At 40.6% G+C, this 19,375-nt stretch overlaps 2 protein-coding genes across 5 annotated transcripts in view; both read left to right on the forward strand.

Moving 5' to 3' along the window:
- Positions 1-2,738, forward strand: part of GRAMD1C (GRAM domain containing 1C) — a 67,654-nt gene extending 64,916 nt beyond the window's left edge. For all 4 annotated transcript variants that reach the window (XM_078389953.1, XM_072993827.2, XM_072993830.2 and 1 more), the window contains one exon: positions 1,652-2,738. In XM_078389953.1, coding sequence (XP_078246079.1) covers positions 1,652-1,729 — 78 coding nt within the window. In that variant the 3' untranslated portion in view covers positions 1,730-2,738. The remainder of the gene's footprint in view (positions 1-1,651) is intronic.
- Positions 2,739-7,788: 5,050 nt separating this feature from the next.
- Positions 7,789-17,863, forward strand: ZDHHC23 (zDHHC palmitoyltransferase 23). Its single transcript, XM_020804393.3, has 4 exons — positions 7,789-8,496; positions 10,230-10,943; positions 12,292-12,459; positions 13,322-17,863. Exons 1-4 carry the CDS (start codon positions 8,351-8,353, stop codon positions 13,587-13,589), a joined length of 1,296 nt encoding a protein of 431 aa, XP_020660052.3. The 5' UTR covers positions 7,789-8,350; the 3' UTR covers positions 13,590-17,863.
- The last annotated feature ends 1,512 nt before the right edge of the window (positions 17,864-19,375 follow it).

The raw sequence follows: 19,375 nt of genomic DNA on the forward strand, positions 1-19,375 counted from the left end.
AGCATATTTTAGTTTAATGCCTTTATTGCTAGTAGCTAAGCCTTAGGAGAGGCATTTCAACTCTATAGAATGGGAAAAGACCAGTACAAAACATGGGAAGATGAAGAATATAGTTATTCAGGGAGCCCCAGAGGGACAATACAAGAGACAAGGGAGGCTGGATTTGTTTTCAGGGAGTAGCACTCCCTATCCCTGTACAAGATAAACAGAACATAGATGTATGTTATTAATGCCATCAATTTCACTAGGCCTAGGCATTAATAAGTCTGGATCCAATCCTCTCCCATGCTGCTGAAAAGGAATTGATTGTTGTGATCAAGACACAACAATTCTTTTAAAAAAAAACACCAAAGTCCTTGCATCCTATTAAAAGCTGAAAAGGAAACATGCCTTAAATATGTTATTTACAGTATATGATAGCGTTTTTCTGAAAGAAGACTCAAAGTCTCACTCGCTCATTTCAGAATTGTTTGATCCATGTGTCAGCCAGCCATGGTTAAATTCACATGTTTTTTTCTGTGTCTGAAGGGGAGAGCCTTTTGTATCCAAGGGGACTTTTCACATGTGCACGAACCCTGATTGACACGTGTTCCTATGAGCAAAACATTGATGGAGTGGCTGGGGCTAGCATGTGCTCCTCCGTGTTTGTTTAAACAATCCATTATCCTGATGTCTGAATTGCACTTGAGAGGAAGAGAAGACTGCACTGCTCTGCTGTCTTCATGCAATACTTTCAACAGCATCTTCCAGAACCGATTGTGCTACCTGTACATTAAGCATAATTGAACATGAACTGAATTATCTGCTCAAACATGTTCAAGATGGAAGGGGTTTTTCCTGGTAGTTTTAACTTTTACTAACACAGAGACTTCTATTAGAACTTAGGAAGGTCTGGAGCAAGAAAACACTAGCAATTAAGTAGTATTCAGCAGAGTGCTAGTATAGAATGGCTGATTCCTGTGTATGGAATAGGTGGAGGAAGTCTTTAACTACCGCCAATTACTGACTTGGCTAGTGATGGACAATGTCTTGTCCTGGGGCTCCTGGGGCTTCCCAGTGATGAACAGGATTGCATGGGCGCCATAAGAGCCTCAGGAAAGAAGTACGAAATGTTCAATTAAAAAAAAAAACTACTGCTGCCAAATAGAACATCAGTCTTACACAGTGTAGTTGCACAAACAGGATCTCAGTCAATCACTGTTTTTGGAAGCAGGGCTGTTCTCCAACTGTACCTCCAAGGCATCTGCTTTAGGTAGTCTCCAAGGGCGCTAACAGTTGTTGCTGCTGCATTTCTGGGGACCACCTCTGCTTGAGTTCTTGTAAATGCTGGGCAGCCACTAGCACTTGCTTGCGGTGCCCCCAGATTGGTGTTGTCATACCCAGCAGTTCTGGAAAATGACAGTAGAAGTTCAGCTGCCTTGCATTCATTGGAAGGAGTGGCACTTTTGCTCCTCAGGAAGCAGGCATACCCATCCACAATCTGATCTGGTAGATAAAAGAACGAGAGCACTGCAATCACCCCTGTCTTTGGGGCTTTGAAAGGAGAAAGGGCTCCATGCTGATGATCCCCTGAAATCTACAGCCATTATGAATATAAAATATTTCAGATCACAGTTCACTGCCTAATTCTTGTGCAATTTTCTCTCTGCAGCTGAAGAACTCCCTTTATATGCTCCAAAATAGTTTTGATCACTTAAACAAGACCAGAAGCAGGAAGCCGGAAAGTTGATGTCATCAAAACCAACTACTCTGGAGAAGATATGGAGTAGCTAAAATCCTGTTGCTTTGTGTAACTTTCAGTGTATTTTGACCTGGCAAATTAAAAATACCCACCACAGTCTTCAGAGGTGGCACAATCTTTTGTTTACCAGCTGGGAGCAGATTTTTGTATGCCAAGCAACAGGATTTCAACCATTGTGAAACCATTTATTTTCCTTACATTTCTCCCCAGCAAATGCTTGCACATCTAATAAATACCTGTCAAATGTGTTCATTTTCCAATTTTCTGTCAGCCAGTGAATCCTCCTGATGTCTTTTGTGAACAATTTCCTGAACTGTGAATACCTGGTGTGAAGGAATAACAGCACTTTGTAGTCTGATAATGATGTGATATGCAGTTTGAAGAAGCAATGAAAAAGATGTGGGCAGTAGATTTGTCATGCAAGGTTTAGTATATGCAAAGGATTTCCTTTGGGATCTGACATTAAAACTAGCCATTCTTCTATATGTATGCAACAAATTTGAAAAGTCTGTACAAATGTTCTAGAAATCCATTTATGTATCTGAATTTAGTTTGGGTTGTGGTTGTTTTTGTTCTTATGGGTCTTTTGCTTTTACAGGTCATAGCAGTCCTACCTCCTTCTATCCCATATCATTTCAGTTCTCAGAATTTCTCAGGGAGCGTACAAAAGCTATATTAAAATCATTTAGAATACTTTCAAAAGGCAATCATTGTATTCATCTACTTTGTATATAGACTTCTCAGAGATGTTGTAAAAATAGGTTTATAATGTTACGTACTTCAAGTCCCAGGCATCCTTTTTCCTTTTAGTTGGGTTGCATCAGTTCTGCAGCATAAATTATTAGTTTGCCTGTCCTTTGCTACCATGAATCAGAAATTGCCTTTCTTTCTTATTGATAACACGTTTCTTATCAGTCATTTAACAAGACTAGGTTTTCTAAGTGTACCTTCAGAAAAATAAAAACAAAATAAATTAAGAGCGTGGAACAAAGAAAAATATGGACTCATTGCCTAGTTCTGGCAGTGCTGTGTGTCTGTGTGTCACTAGGTTTGTGACTTCTCTTTATGAGGCTTTAATTTCCACCAGCCTTCCATCTAGAGTGCATTTTTCTTTGTTTGAATGAGGAACAAGTGGTTTTTTTTTGATGGGCCAAGATTTTTTTAAAAATACAAAAACATACTGTTCATATGTCATAAAAACAGAAATGTATTGTAGTAATTAATGACAAGCTACATGTTTTCATAGAAACATATAGTTTCATAATTTTAAGATGATTAATAAACATAAAAACTGGTATAATGTCCATATGCCCCTCTTTCCCTTAGAGGAGGTAATATAATTTGAGCATGGGGTTAAACCTCTTATCTACATTGATATAGTATTATGGGAAACTTTGTGACCAATTACAAGCATTCTGTGAAGTTTATAATGAAGAGATCTAATAAAGTTATCAGAAAGCTACTGTGGGTTACTGTAGCTTAATTACTTTGTCTCTTTGAACATAAATGCTTTCAGAGACAATGAATGGCCTCATTAAACTGCAATCCAAATATTTTACTAGGAGTTAGAGGTAGCTCCAGATGAGGCTTTTTTAATGTACTTGCCCTGCCTTTTTCAGGGGCAGTTACATAATACAATTTTACAGCTTTACAGGGATGAGATGTCTTACTGTCCCACCATATTTTCCCATTGCTTCTTCACTCCCCGCCCCACTTCTCAGGAAAAGAAGAAAAGACATAACACTTACAGAATGCCTTTTGATCTGCAGCAATAGAAGCCCTGTTATCTCAAAGCATACTCAGTTTCATTTAACTATTGGAGAATTGCTTTCTGAGTGAGTGTACTTAGGATTGAATTGCATATCTAAAAATAAAACATTCACTGGTAAAAAGACAAACATGGCTCTCAAGTCATCTACAAACAATGCTTCAGGTAGAAACGCAACTACCATGATAGTGAGGATAGTTGAAGAGGGAATACAATCAAACAAACCATGAGTAAGATTTTTTCTGTGGGTAACTTGCTAGTCTGATGCAGGAAGAACAGAGAGTCCTGAAGAAACTGTGGAAGAGTAACACATTTTATTGGTCAATATGTGAACAAAGAAGCAGCAATAATAATCTTAAAAGTACAAAAGTGTCAAGGATAATTTATGACTCAAGTCCTTAGAACACTGTAAGATTTATAATACTCCTTGGTAGTTTGAATCAGGGGCTTCATCACAGCTGACACTTTTTCCTTATAAGATTAAATTCAATGTGAGACCAGATAACCCTTTTCAATTGAATCAATGTTCCTTTGGCTATCAAGGTATAAGTAGGTTAAACATTCCATCTCTCTTCAGAGGATGACAATAAACCATTGTTTCACTTGTGGCAAAGTAAGTTACCATCCACAGGCACAACACTGGTTACCTAATTTACCACCTTGATTTGTCTATTTGCTTCTATGCATAAAAATAAAAAATTACTGAAAATATGTAACTTTTGTCAAATTACAGAGACATGAAAAGTTGCAAATAAGAAATACTCCAAAGTATATATAAAAGCAAAACTTAAGCTGCATGTCAAAGTCATGTTTCAATTCAAAATTGCAGGAACATAAAAGTATAGTAGAAAAACATGTTAAGAGCAAAGACAATGTTTTAATTACATTCTAAAAATGGAGAACCTGGTAGCCTTAAAAAGCACGATCAAAAAGCAGAGAATACCTCTCCAAAACATATTACATTGAAAACTAAAAAGCATAATAATTATTTGTAGCCTTTTAGCATATATATAAGAAAATTATTTAACAATATTCTCACTCAGCAAGCTAGCCATTTGAATCTATTGAGAGAGATCTCTGATCTCCTTGCTTGTGTATTGCCCATTTCTGGTAATGCAGTCCACTGGGGTGTTTGGCTCTTGCTTTTTGCTAATAATTCCACTGGTTTTATAGTAACTGGATGTTTTGATTCATTAAGGTAAGCAAGTAGATATCTACACACATTGCTTGCAACTACAATTGTAGATAAAATGGAAATTCCAGTATAACTGACCTATACTGTAGAAAATGTTGGTAAGGTGGTTTTGAAAATGAAACTAGTTTTGCCTCTGAAGCGGAGATACAGTATTTTTCTACAGCAGTGGTTCCCAACTTTGGATGCCTCAGGAGTTCTTGGACTCCAACTCCCAGAAAACCCAGATAGCATATCTGGTGGTGAAGGCTTCTGAGAACTGCGGTCCAGGAACACCTTGGTTACCAACGGCTGGGAATCATTGTTCTAGTAGTTCTTGTTCATTCTCTATGGGTTCTGCCAGGATTACAAGCCCTGTTGGATCACAGTGTGCTTTGCTAGTCCTGTGGAGCCAATAGCTGTTTGCATGTATTTTGCCAATCTAGTGAAACTAGCTGTTTGCCCTGAAGTAGCCTCTAACAAGCATAACGTACATTAATGTTCAAATCTCCATTTTATGACAACATCTCACATTTCCAGGGTGTGAGCACAACTTCCACCTCTACCCAGCGTGTATGGCAATGAGAACGGAGTCATATAAAGCTCAGACTCCCAGAACAATTAGAACTAGAATTTATTAGGATTGGAGAATGATGAAGAAAGGGAAGGTTGTCAGCTACAACCTCATCTTGCCAGTTCTCTGTGAGGAGGGGGGAGGATGGACTATGTTGACTTCAGTAGCCTCCTGTTAAGTCCAACCTCTTACTGGTCCCAAATTCATGGTGCTAGGATTGGGCTAATCACAGTCTTGATCACAGCCCTGAGCCAACACACACCTTTCAGAGAGGATTTGTAGTGTCAGCTGCTCATCAAAGTCTGGATTTCCCCACTTCTTTTGCTATTGCCTCACAGCTCCAGTACCTCTGTTGAGTTGAAATGGGGACCAGATGCCCACCAGTTGCCAAAGTCTACACAGGGTGGATGCCACAGAGGCAGGTATGCTGGAAGGCTGAAGATAATAGACTTTCTGCTATGGCCTCTTTGACCACAGGGAATTTCTCCCAACTTCTGTCTAGAGGTTCTGCGCTAGGGAATAGTCTACATCCCTAGATAGGGTCCAGCTCCTTCTCTGCTTCTCCCCACGCTTCTCACTCCAACTCTGTAGAACTTATGTCCCCCTCTTCCTCCTCCTTCCCTCTCTTTTATCCCTGACCTCTGCCAGCTCGATTTGGCCTCCCATCTCCTTACCCAGGTAGGCCTTATCATCCCCTAGCTTTTGTTCTACTTTGAGCTGCCTTTCCTAGTCTGCCTCTTCCTAAAGACAGGTGCCAAAGTCTCCATTGGAATCCGTATGGATTGTGAGTAGATGTCATGATAGGGGCACCAGGAGAGACCTGCTCACACGGTTATATTTCTTATAGCCCCCCCTTAGTTGTTTTAACAATTTAGTCACATAGAATTTCAAACTTTGACAAGAAGAAAACTGGTTTTAATGGAATGAGATGGAATGCCAGTATTAAAAGTAAGAGAACATACAGGAACATTTTCACAATATGGACTTGCCTGAGTCACTTGTAGAAGCACTTTGCAAATGCTTGCTTTTACCAAAAATAGAAAAGCTTCTTAAAAAGAGAAAGCCACGGAGCCTATAAATCCTTAGTTCCTTGAACACATATGTCACTGTTTGTAGAGTCAAGCAACAATGTTCTATATTTTATCTATACTGAAAAACTATCTTGTATTACAGACAGGTGAAAGGAGGTGGGACTCACTCGCATTTCCACTATTGGTGTTGCTTTATAAAGTGAGAAGCCATGTACACTGCCCTTCTGTATAAATTATTTAACAGCTGTTAGACTTGACTTTGAGTGCCAGTGATACGTGTCATCTACAAAAGACTATAAAGGGTATTTTCTGTGTAAATAGCCATTTTCAATAATCAAAAGACCCACGGATTTTGAGAGAGAGTGAAATGCTTAGCAAAATGGAAAAATAGACTCTACTAGCTTTTAGTATTTATTTTGTTGTCACATGCCATCTATTAGCCTCTGACCTGTGTTGACCCTAGGAATGAGTGATCTCTAAAATGTCCTCCACAGCCTTGCTCAGCTCATGTACGTGGCATCCTTGATGGAGACAGTCCATCTTATATTTGGAGCATGTATAGCAGTGGAAATGTCTTTAGCCATGAACCATAGCCTTGAGAGATCCAGGACTGCATGTGCCTCCCTTTCCACCTAATTTATTTGAAATAACTCCAAAAGATTCTAATGGAACTGGAGGTTTCCTTTCCGAGTTCTGTCAACCAACAGAAGGCAATAAACCAAAGTGGCACAAATACAGCTGCGTCCACAAGTGAGATCATTAAAGAAAAGCCCTCTGGTTTTATGGCAAAGAACCCATAAGGCACTACTTATCCTGTAGACTAGGCACAGTGGTATTTGCATAGGCATTCATTTATCAATAAACAGCAGATTCAGTGGTTCTACTCCCATCGAGCCAACCCACAGGATACTGGTCTATATGTCGAGGATGTTGGGGGAGAAGTTGCCTTTTCCCTTTCGTGTTGTCTATGTTGTCTTCACTTTGACGTCAAACGTATTACATTTGAAAACCACACGCTTGCTGAGACGGGAAGGGCAGGTTTGTAGCACCTGCAAGGCTCGCAAGTACTACCGTATCTACTTGTTGAGTTCACACTAAAATGTATGTTAGTCCTAAAGGCGTCAGAAGCGTTTTATTTTTCCCTTTCCGTTTTAGTCTGTTTTTAGGCATGCTCGCGCATACTACACCCAGGGCTAAACACCTCTTTGCAAATTCCTGCCCATCCTAATTCCTCCCTCTCGGCACCGCCATTCAAACTTCCAAAGCGCTTCCACCTTCTGGCGAAGATAGGAGTGCAGCGGCTCTGCTCCCGGACCGGCGATTGGGCAGGGCGCCATGACGTCACAGGCGAGGAGGAAGAGACCGGCATTCCGAGATAGCCGGAAGCTTCAGGTTGCCTCGAGGACGCTTCGGGGAGAGCGGGGGGGGAGCGGGGGGGGGCGGGGCCGAGGGCGGTGTCCTGGAAACAGGGGCTGGGGGCCAAGAAAGGCGAGATTGGCAGAGGGTTCAGCCAATCACCGCAGGCGGAGGAGGGACCTGTCTGGAGCTGCGGCTTGGCGTTCTAGCCTCCTTTTCCTTTCGTTTCTTTCCTAGCGAAGAAGTTGGCATGCAAGAGCCATGCGGGGGTGCAGGGCGAGGGGTGGTGGTGGTGCGGGGGTTGCGCTTTGCCCCTCTTGGGCAGGGCGGGGGGGCTCTGCCGGGCCTGAATGGACGGGATGCCGCTTTGATTTAGGGCTGAGTTACGAGTGTTAGATAGACAAAGAGTCAAGACTGGAAATCCGTAGGGGGTGCCTCTTCTGCCACCCCCGTGCCTGCCTGCCTACGTTCTGGCACCTGCCCCGTCAAATTCCGCCTCGACCGCTCATTTCCAACGAATAAAATGAAACGGTGGGCAGCCCGCTCTTCTTAATGTCCCTGCCCGCTGGGGTTTCCCATTTTCCGTGCAATGCCGCAGAAGTGGGACCCCTAATACCCCACTCTTTCATTGCCTCCGGGTGTGTGTGTGTGTGTGTGTGTGTTTCTGCCTTCCTGTTGCCCCGCGGGGGAGACGGGTTGGAGAGACAGGATGAAGCCGGGAGGGACGAAGACCTCTCGAAGCCCCGAGATGGAGGACACCCTCTGTTGCTGCGAGTACCTGGACCGCAACGGGCAGAGGAGCCACCTGGCGGCCTGTTGCTGCGAGTGCGACGACCTCGACGAGTGCTGTGAAAGGTGAGGCGCCCGGAAAGTTCCCTCCGCCGGGCCGAGGGGGGATGGAGGGCGCGCCCTCCTTGATTGTGTGTGGGGGGGCGTCGGGGAGGCTTCACCCTTTACTTAAGTTTTTAAAGGCTTTGACTTTACATCCTGCCCTGAGTGTAGGGGTTCTTTTGAGGGAGTCGGTTGTAGGAGAAACAACGTCTTTTTTAGCAGCTCAAGGACAAGTTCTTATAGACCAAATAAAGTGTGCTCTGTCTAATATCCGTGCCCTGATAACATTTGTTACTCTTCATGGTATCATCACAAATCTTTTTTGTTGTTCAGAGCGTGATTTCAGAACTCTGCTTCTAATATAGTACAGTACTCCTCTAGCAAGTCGTGGTTTCTGGGAAATGGCTAGTCAGGCCATTTTGCAAGCCGCATGTTTTGGACTTCAAATCCCAGAATCCCCAGCCTATATTGCCAATAATAAATAGCTGTGGAGGGTGTTGTTAAAACATCCCGCGCGCCAAAGCACCCCCCTACCCTTGAAGTTCTTGGCTGATCTAATAGTTCTCTCCACTATATTCAGTTGCATTGTTGCCTCATTTCATGATGGCTAGTATATGTGAGCACTGACTGTTAAACAAAGGTGTGTTGTCCTTGTAGACAGGACAGCTGGGTGTTTGAATTTATGATTAAAAAGGCAGAAGCGATAATAAAAATACAAAACAAGATAACAAAATCAAAGAAAGAAGGTAGTTATAGTGTAGTAGAAATGATATACCATATCAACAATTTAAAATGGGAGAACAAAAAAGTTTTAAGCAGATGTTGCTGAAACAGGTGCATTATTGGCACCAGTCACATCTCCATAAAAAACAGTATTTCTTATATGGGGTTCCTGTGAATTTAAGACCAAAAACTAATTGTTAAATGCCTGGATTATGTGGGACTTGTAAAGGCCTGAGAAATAGTGGTAGCATTTTGGTAGTCTGGATTGATTTTCCTACATTGCAAGGATTAAGGATGGCCAGTATATTCCAGAAGAAAGAAGGTAAAAACCATGATATATTGAAAAGTAAGGATTGATGGTGCTGCCTCTTTAGGTATAAAAATGTAATAAAAGAAAACTGTGCAGCTGTTCTCTAATCAGACTTAACTGTGGCTGCCAAGGTGGAAACTGTCTAACCATACTCACATGATGGAGGTTGATGATAGTTGTATGGCTTCTCTGCAATGAAGAGGATGAGGAGAGGATGACTGTGTGCTAGTATTGATCTTACAGCTATTAGTTTGCAGAAGAAATGGGGCTTTCTGTGTACTGTTAATCTTGTTGGGATACCAATTGGCTGTCATCACAAATCAGTGAGGGATTGTCATACTTTTCAAATAGATCACCATAGAATGAGATGCTATACCATCTGGTATTGTTGAGATTTCAGAGTAAAACAAAAGAATGTGCCTAATTTGAATATCTATTCTAGCTTTCAAACCTAGCCCATAAACTAATAGTGTATGTAGCAAAATAAACAGGTTTTACCGTTATATACACTGGATATGTTAATTGACCAAGGAGTTGCTGTCTTCCTGTATGTTCATCCTTTTAAAAAAGTGTGCTTATCTTCTACAAAATGTGAAGTAGTCCCAAACTACTGGACCTTGTGAGCTGTTAGAAAGTGATGGAGAGAATGACAGAAACTAGCACAAATGTATTTCTTGTTCTTTTCCGTCTAATTTGAGCAGAAATCTGTGCTTTTCCCTGACAGGTGGCTGACTTGCAAATCTTTGCCCCCGGGAATATTAGAGAGAATTGCAGACACCTTCACGGACCGCTTTCGCCTCCCATGGCTTAGGGGGGCTGTAAAGATCGATATCAGCCTCCTTCCACCAATCATCCTGCTGCCTGTTTTCCTTCACGTAGCAGCCTTGCACTTCCTCTTGGCTCTTGTCATCTTGATATCACTTCCTGTACTGGTGCTGTGGTATTACTACCTTACGCACAGGAAGAAGGGTCAAACTCTCTTCTTCTTGAGTTTGGGACTGTTCTCCCTAGGCTACATGTACTACATTTTCCTCCAGGAAGTGGTTCCCCGGGGCCAGGTGGAACTCAGCCAGGTGATTCTTCTCACCTGTGGCTTAATCCTCATGCTTGTGGCCCTGTCTCAAGCCAAGAGAGACCCTGGCTATCTTCTGTGCCAAATGAGCAGTGACAAAGCACTTTGCCAAGGCAGCAGCAGCAATAATAACAACAACAAATTAAACAGAAATGGCCTGGGAAATTCCAATGGGCTTTACAGAGAACCTGTCTCTGGCGTTGCTATGAACAGTAACACGGAGGGCTATCCCAGAATGTTGGCAGAGGGGCCAGGTAGGGTCACAGAGGACTGGTGCACCAAGTGCCAGTTGGTTAGGCCAGCTCGAGCTGGGCACTGCCGGATATGTGGCAGGTGTGTGAAGAGACTGGATCATCACTGTGTCTGGTATGTTCCCTGGAGTTTCAAGTTGGTTTTCACACTTTCTGACATGTGTCTTCCCAATGAGCGGTGGTTTCCCTGAACTGTTTTGTCCCTTTGGGTTCTATCTGTGTTTCTTAGTACATAATATGGATTGGACATTAAATTTAAAAGTTTGGCTTCCATGCATTTACTAGTAGTATTTGGGAAATTTCTGTTCTTCTATTCTGAAAACAGATGTTGGGAGTACTGATATAAATTTGGATCTCTCACCAGTTTATATCTAAGCCTAGTCCACGTGGGCTCATTAGAGTGGGCTAAATAGGGTCATTAGATGTTGAGTTAGAGGTTCAGTATGCCATTTGGTGCGATCCTCACAACCAAATGGCACACGCACCTCAAGCAACCCTAGTTAGTCCAGCTCCTTCCACTGTCAACTTCCCCTATTGTGTAGTACCTCAAAAAGATAGCCCCTTCAGAATATTGGCAAATTAAACACTTCCTCTGCTCCATGGAGGTGCAGAGCAAGTTAAAATTTTGTAGAGTATATTAAGGCAGCACTGATAGGCTGCATCACTTATAAGAAAATAGTTTTTTTAAACTGTCATCAATTGTTGGTGATGGATTTGGCTGTGGTTCCGTTCTCAACCCAACCTCTAAGACAAGTCTCAAAGAAAAGAAAAGAAAAATCCCTTTTGTTGCCCCTCCCTTCTCCCACTGCTTCCAGGAGGAGGTTTACAATTTTTAATTAGCATAGGTCACTCTAGGTTTCAGAGCCTTCATTTTTTCTAAGTTCTTTCTGTGAACACAAAAGCCAAATATGTACTAAACAATAATGCCTCAGAATTTCATTGCACTAGCTGTAGATACAGTACTAAATTCCAAAGTTGACAAGTGAAACAAATTGAGTTTCAGAATATATGCAGCCATGGTCTCCTTCTGTATTAAATGAGTTGTTTATTGCAAATACAGAATTTTTAAACTCTGGGTAGTACCGACACAAACATCTGTTCAAAAACTGTTGTATACAAATTCTTTATTAGGTTGCTTTAGACACATGAACAAATCATCCTTTGGTGCCTATGGAGTAAACCTTACAAGGATGCTCAGGATATTACACTCCTTTCCCCTCTTTTTCTTGTATGGATCCCCTTCCTCCTTTCCTAGACCAAGGCAAATAATGGCTGCTGTTTTGTACAAAGCAGTGAACTATGGTTTGTGCACACTTTGCAATTCAGGATTAGAAACTTCCCTGTTGCAATTTGTAAAGGTTTGAGGCTATATGATTGACATTTTTAAATCTGGCATCTTGTTTATAGACCACAGGGTTCTAGACAATTGTTTTTATTTTATTTTCTCCTTTTCTGTCTTGGAGGATTAACACCTGTGTTGGGGAGGAGAACCACCAAGCTTTTGTTCTTACACTCACCCTTTTTCTGATCACCTCAGTATATGGGATTTCTTTGACGCTGGACACACTCTGTAAAGGAAAATCAACCATCAAAGCACTGTTCTACTGTCCTGGCGTATATGGAGACTACAGGTGCGGGAAATTCTCCGTAAAAATTGAACAGTTAATGCAACTCTCAGTCAGAGAGGCCATCCTCTAGTTTACTTCCTCTCAGCTGTCTTGTCCTGAGACTTATGCTAAGTTGCCTGCTAAAGTCTAGTGTTTTCTTTTCAAAGCTTTGTGCCAATTTCATAGATTTCTATTCTCAAGCATGGTGTTAGGTACTTGTGATTTTCCCAAACAAACCTCTGGAAATTGCATGCCGGAAGCAAAGGCTAATCATTTTGTTCTTATGTGTTTGAGATCTTCTGCATGGTTAAATTTTTGTTTTAAAGAGAAAAACATTGTGACTTCCCAAGGTGATGTGCTGCAACCTTCTGGTGTTGCCCCCCTTTTCCTTGCATGCTGAAATCTTGCTAATTCTTGATTGAGCACCCTTCATTTGTTTCCCTGTGTCCTTTTTGTTTTCCTCTGATAACTGTAGTATCCTTTTCATGCCTATGCATACGGAGCCCTTCAGCAAGACACTGTAAAATTGTGAGTTGTGATGCTTGAAAAAACGTGTGCACATAGTGAAATCATCTTGCCTACAGTGTACCCAAGGTATAAGAAATGTGTATTTGGTCATCTGCAACCAATCCACAAGTAGTAGTTTCCTACAATGGATGGCATACAGCTGCCTGTTGTTTACCAATAAGCAAAGCCATATGCTTATTATCTTATTGTAAGGCATAGATAATGATTATGTGTTGATGGGAAAATAATAGGTGGTTGGATAAAATCTGGCATTTGAAAGGGAAAAATAAATTGCAGTTTGTTGTACAATGTCAATCCCTTTCTCTGGAGCTCTGCATTGCATTAATCAGTTTCCTTTCTTTCTGATCTGCTCTTCTAGTTCTGCCCTATCATTCACCTGCGTGTGGTACTGTGTTATTGTGACCTCTGGCATGGGCTACATCCTTCTCATCCAGCTCTTCAACATCAGCTACAATGTGACCGAGAGGGAAGCTCGGATTGCTTTGCGGGAGAACACGGGGCGAAGGCTGTTATGGGGCCTGGTAGTCGACACAGGCCAATACAATAGGGGCTTCCTGTGCAACTGGGTCCATTTTTTGACCTTGCACTCATCTGCTGTACAACACTCCAGTGAGGACATTGTGTGATGCATCTTTGCCAATCACGTTGGGATAAAACATACATTATTCATTTAATTGTCTTCATCTTCAGACACTTTGAGCAAATAGCTCTCGTCTACCAGAGACAGAGAAGCAAAACGGAGTCTCGTAAGATGTATCGTGAGGTGGAACACAATTTTTACAGAAACATGCTGTACAAACATTGGCAGGAAAGGCCCAAGTATGAAGATGATTCAACATACGTGTTCCTCATTTGATGCCTGCAATGTTTTATGATGTACATGTTCACAGACTGAATTCCACAAAGGGGACTTTTGTATCCCCTGAGGTGACCTAAGGTTGCTTGCTTTTCTGTGAAGGTTGTTCATAGACTGAAGCTATTAGGCCATTCTCTGATGTACACAATTGTGTGAACCAGCCAGCAGAAGGACATGCTGCTGTTCAGGGTTGCGTTCAAATGATCGAGTCATAATTGTCAGGGCATTAGCAAGATACTACTACTGAGTTTACTTGCCGCAATTCCTGTCTATTACCTTATATTTTAAAATACTGCTTCTTAAAATATAGGGCAGGCACACCAGAGCATGATAGAAGAAGCCTTAGTATAAAGGTGGGGTGGGAATGGGAAGGAACTTCCTGTAACTCACATAGCAGGATAAATTCTATTCCCAGTTGCTGAAGTTTAACATCCTGTCTGCTGAAACTACTATGCTAATTATAACACAGCATGTCAACCATGAAGTGGGCAGAAAGTAGATCTGGATCTACTTTTAGAGTTTAGTGGTGGTTTGGCAGGTATATTTGATTTCCAGTTGTTTAACAGGAAGCAGCCATGAACTGACTCAAGTCAATCATAAATCATCATTAGTCGGATGGAAAAGACTTTGTAGGCATGGATCAACCAGGACTGCATTTTGGCATGGAAGGACAAACAAATTCCTGGGCTCAAAATGCTTTTTTATTATTCAAAAGTGTGGATCTTGAGGTTCAAATAAAAAAAGATAGGAGATCTTGCAAGCTTAAAACCTCATCTAATAAGATATAACCCGTGGTAGCTGTATACAAGGATTCCCTCTGATTCTAGTAAAGAAACAGCTGCAAACGGGCTGTGGTATTCAAGAAGTAAGAGTAGGTTTATTAAAGGTTTGGGAAGAAATTGAGTTTATATTAAGTGACCTAATCATAATGTGCCATAGCTTGTGAAGTATGAATATCTTGCTATATTACACATGCTATTGGGTTTTTAGTGGTGGTGATGGGTTGGATTAAGAATTGTTCTGCATGTCCATCCACATGCAAAAAACAAACCCTAAACAAAGTTTAGTTAAACTTTTACATTTCTTCATCTTTAGAATAAGAAATACTTAGATGATTCAGCTGAGTGCCTTTGGTAACAGGGTGGTTCTGTATATTGTAGATACATTTATTATATCAAAAGCTGTGGTAGTTTTTATTTCAGAATTACATACTGCCACTGTCAGAAAAACATTTGGTGTGTGTTTAAAATTGAAATTTATTATTGCTAACAGCAATCTTTTGAGATATGCACATCCAAAAATATGCTACAGCACAAGACACATGTTCAGTATTGGTCCTAATCACAGAGTAACTTATAATAAAAGGAAATTGGGGAATTGATAAAACTTGCATGGAATGTAGATTTGCACCTTTTACTATTCTTTATGGGCCATTAGTTTTATAGTGCTTTAATCCATGCCTTAAAATAGATGGGGAGCATGTGGTCCTCTAGATTTTCTTGGATTGCAGTGCCCTTCAGCTGTAGCCAGTTATAATCAGCAGCAAAGGAATTTGTAGGGCCACATGGTCTCCATCTCCTGCTTATTGCCTTGTCATAAAAATGATTTGGACAATCAAGTACCATTTAACAGTGCTGTGGATTGTAGGAGAGGTAGCTACATTGTATTAGAATCATTGGTAGGCTTTGATTGCAGGATTCTTGAAGAAAGAATTAGCTTTTTTTACATCTATTCCTCTTGTCTGCAGAGGGGGGGTTGTTTTAGATTATTCTCTGTAATGGTCTGGCTGCTTCAGTTTCGTACCTTCAGTTTTATAATTCAGTATATTAATATACAAATGGTGGAAGCAAGTCTTTCAAGTGAGATGGTGTAATCTCAGCTAAGGGTTGCAAACACTGTAGCATTTGACTAAGGCTGCAAGATGTTTCAGTTTGAAATTAACTAGTCTTACTTCTTCACATATATTTGCTTCTCATCAGTGTATATGCCCATGTACTAAAAATAGTTCATAGCATACTGCTTAATCTAATCATTGCTGGTAAGGCCCGGGAGCAATAGATAATAGGGGAGACAAACTTGCTTTTGTTTTCATGTGAGGTTTATTTCTAGACAAAATTTTAGTTTGTCTTATTTTAGGGCCTCAGTGCTATCATGATATTGATATGTACACACAGTTGCACAAGCTTTCAGGGATGTTCTAGCGCATCTGCAGTATGTGCAGTATCTAACACAGCGACTAAACCAGCAGTTCCTCCAGCATTTCTGCCTTTAGAGCTCAGCATTTTTGTTTTTAAAAAAGAGCCTCTTCTCCACCCCTTGTATTTGTAAAAAGAAAATATTTTTTAAAAATACACTATCCTCCTTAATCTATATTTTTAGTATACTTTTGTAGACTATTTAAGATATGATTCCCTATTTTTCAGCTTGTATTCCTCACTAAGCAAAATATCTGCAGATCATAATAATAAGCAGTTGAGAAATTCACTAAATATGAAGGGTTTACCTGTGCTAATAGTATGTAGGAAGTGTCTGGTAGGAAGAGATTTCAGAGGTAGTTCTGGAAGAGACTGAAAGCTAGGAAGTCATAGCTACAGCCCTGCTGTAATCCTTAGCATAATTTAGAGAATCACAGTATGCTATTGAGAGCTATGGGTAGAACACCTATATTTTAAAAAAGTAGAGAGCACAATTATTACAGAATCATCATAAGCTAGATACTTCTCTACTGAGTACAGCAGTGCAATGAGCATTTACTTCTGTGTTTTAACTTGCTTGAGAAAGCTGGTGATGAATTCTGGTTTACATTGTGCCATTGAGGACAGGTATAGCTGAAGTGGACACTGAAAATAAACATTATTTCATAATTTGGATTTTTGAATGCCTCTCAAATCAATGGTGACCTGTTTGAGTTTGCCTTTAGTTTTCCTGAGAAAAGGTGAAAGGATTACCTCATCCTGCCTAATGTTGTGGAAATATAAGCACATATATTAGAAGGAAGTGAAAAACAGATAAGCTAACTCAGAAGTTTGTAATTTCTTGTTGCAGTGCTCAAGAGCATTTAAGTAATAATGTCACATAGCCATTTAAACAAAAGATGAGCAGTAACTATTTTTTCTCTTCTGAAACCTGCAAAAAGTTCAGGGCTGTGGGATGTTTCCCAAGGGAGTGAGATGCCAAATGCCCAATATCAGCATATTAGAGACAATCGCTCAGAAAAACACAAGCTGGAGTTAGATGAAACTAGGCAGAGTAGCTTAATGCAGTGTGACATTTCTCCCATTGAGGTTCCAGTGCAACTTGGGAAGGGTGTCCGCTGTAGTTTTGGAGCCTTATGAAACGTAATATTCTGTCATAGAATTCTCTTTTGAAATACTCTTCTGAGTGACAGCATGAATTACAGTAAATTGGGTGCAGTGAATTTTTCAGGGTCAGACTGCCTGGGTTTGTTGCCATTGCTGTGTTCAAATCAGTCCCATGAAATATGAAGATATTTCTGTGAGTACAGTGCAGAGCATTGTGTTTGGAACAAATCTGCTGTCCCTTCCCAGTCATGAATTTGCACTAGCCAGGCATTTTGTCAAAATGTCCTTTGATTGTATTGTCTTATCTTGGTATTTACACCACCTCTTTAAAATAGCTTAAGGGTGGGGAGGCCCTTTCCTGTGGGCTAGTGGAATTCAATTCCCTTGTATTTAATGGTGCTTTTTTTCTTTCACAGTAGACTGCTGTCAAGTGTCTTAAAATTTTTCTGTGAGAGTGTCTTCTCTAGAGCAAGTAATAACTGCCTCACTGTCTAATGTCTTAATCATATGTTACGACTTTTAATCTTTATATGAATGTATTATCTCACTGCAGGGCAGGGTGGTGCAATTATGATTTATTTTCTATTTTAAATGACATTCTTTTTTCCAAGAAGCCTTTATTTCACTGCCATGCTCAGTTGTACAGTAAATAGCTTCTAGTTCTTTCATACACCAGGGATTTTTCTTCTCAGTTGTTCATGTGTCGTTGACTTTTTAACAAATGAAAAATACAAGTGTCCAACGCCTGGTGTTTAGAGTTTTAATTGTGAAACATTTCAGTATTTTTACTGAGTGCAAAGGTTGCTTTGTTTATTATGTGCCATTATCTGAGTATCAACTTAACTTGATGAAAACACAATACTATGTGAACTTGAATGGTTTATACAGAGTTACAGAAGCATACTACGTATATCTCCATAAACTATACTACTAAACTCAAAGCTTTTGGCTCTGTGTACAAATTTAAGCCATCCAATGGTCTTCTCAGGCTGGTTGAACCTCCTGAGTCAACTGAACACAATAAAGCTTGTAACAACTGTCTGCAAAATAGAACAGGCACATTATCAAGCCTATTTCCTTTCTAGTTTAAAGCGGGGAGGGAATATAGGAGCTTCTCTGCCATTCTGTGTAAAATCAGACAGATCTGAGATTGGCAGCAGCTTGGGGACATGTCATGGTCAACCCTTGTTGATTGAAATAAACTCGAAAAGGATGCCTATGGAAAACTGATACAGCAGAGAAAGTTACTCTGTTGAAGTTATTTTTTTTGTGGCCAACACAAGAAATCCAGTACAGAAAAAGATAAAATTTCAGTAGCCCATTAAAGGTTGTCTTATTGCCCACTTACTTGGTCACAAGTCCTAAAGAACACTTGAATAGACAGACATATGATTGTACTGTTAAAATGGTAATACAGTATGTATTGAGGTCTTTGGCCATCTGTTGGAAAGGACACTCTCAGCTGCCAGGCAGATTCCTTTGTTCTTGTGCTCTGAAAACTGATCTGCCATTGAGGCATATGGGACCTGGTTAAGCTATTTCACTGAGAAGGTTGTGTTACTATGTTTACTGATGAAAAGGAGGGGGAAGGCATGTAAAATCTGATAATAGCTAATTGATGTGTATTTTTAAGAAAGTTAACGGCAGTGCACACAAGTGGCTGAATACTTACTGTTAGAAAACCTATGGTTAATGCTATCTTGGCAAATGATTTTTCAAGAGGGGAGTTCAATATGGATGATAGCTTTTTCAAAACATGTTCTTGGTTCTTGAAAAATAAGGAGAAAACTGGCTTAATCAGACGGTATGAATCTTAAAAGTAATGTTTTCTGTATGACGGAATGATAATGGTGGTACTGGACTACAGCTCTCATAATCAGCTATGCTGCCTTGGTCTGGTGGGGAAATACAGACCAAAAACATCTGGAGAGCCAATCTATACCTGGTACTGGGAGGCATGGAAGACTACACAGTGGAACTGAGAAGAAATTGAGATGATTTGAGTGGCACTTGGCCTTTAGACTTATGTTGTGCCACAGGGAAAATATAATGAATTAGGAAATCACAAACTTTGATTTTATTTATTATTCTTTCTCCGGGCTAGGAACATGAGCCTGAGAAATTTCAAACAAGAAGAAAAAAAACAAATTTGCTTTTGATGTGCATGTTTCCATTTATAACACACCCCCGTTTATCTCTCTCTCTCTCTCTCTCTCTCTCTCTCTCTCACTCACACACACACACACACACACAC

The sequence above is a fragment of the Pogona vitticeps genome, chromosome 3 (genome assembly GCF_051106095.1).
Source record: "Pogona vitticeps strain Pit_001003342236 chromosome 3, PviZW2.1, whole genome shotgun sequence".
Taxonomy (NCBI): domain Eukaryota; kingdom Metazoa; phylum Chordata; class Lepidosauria; order Squamata; family Agamidae; genus Pogona; species Pogona vitticeps.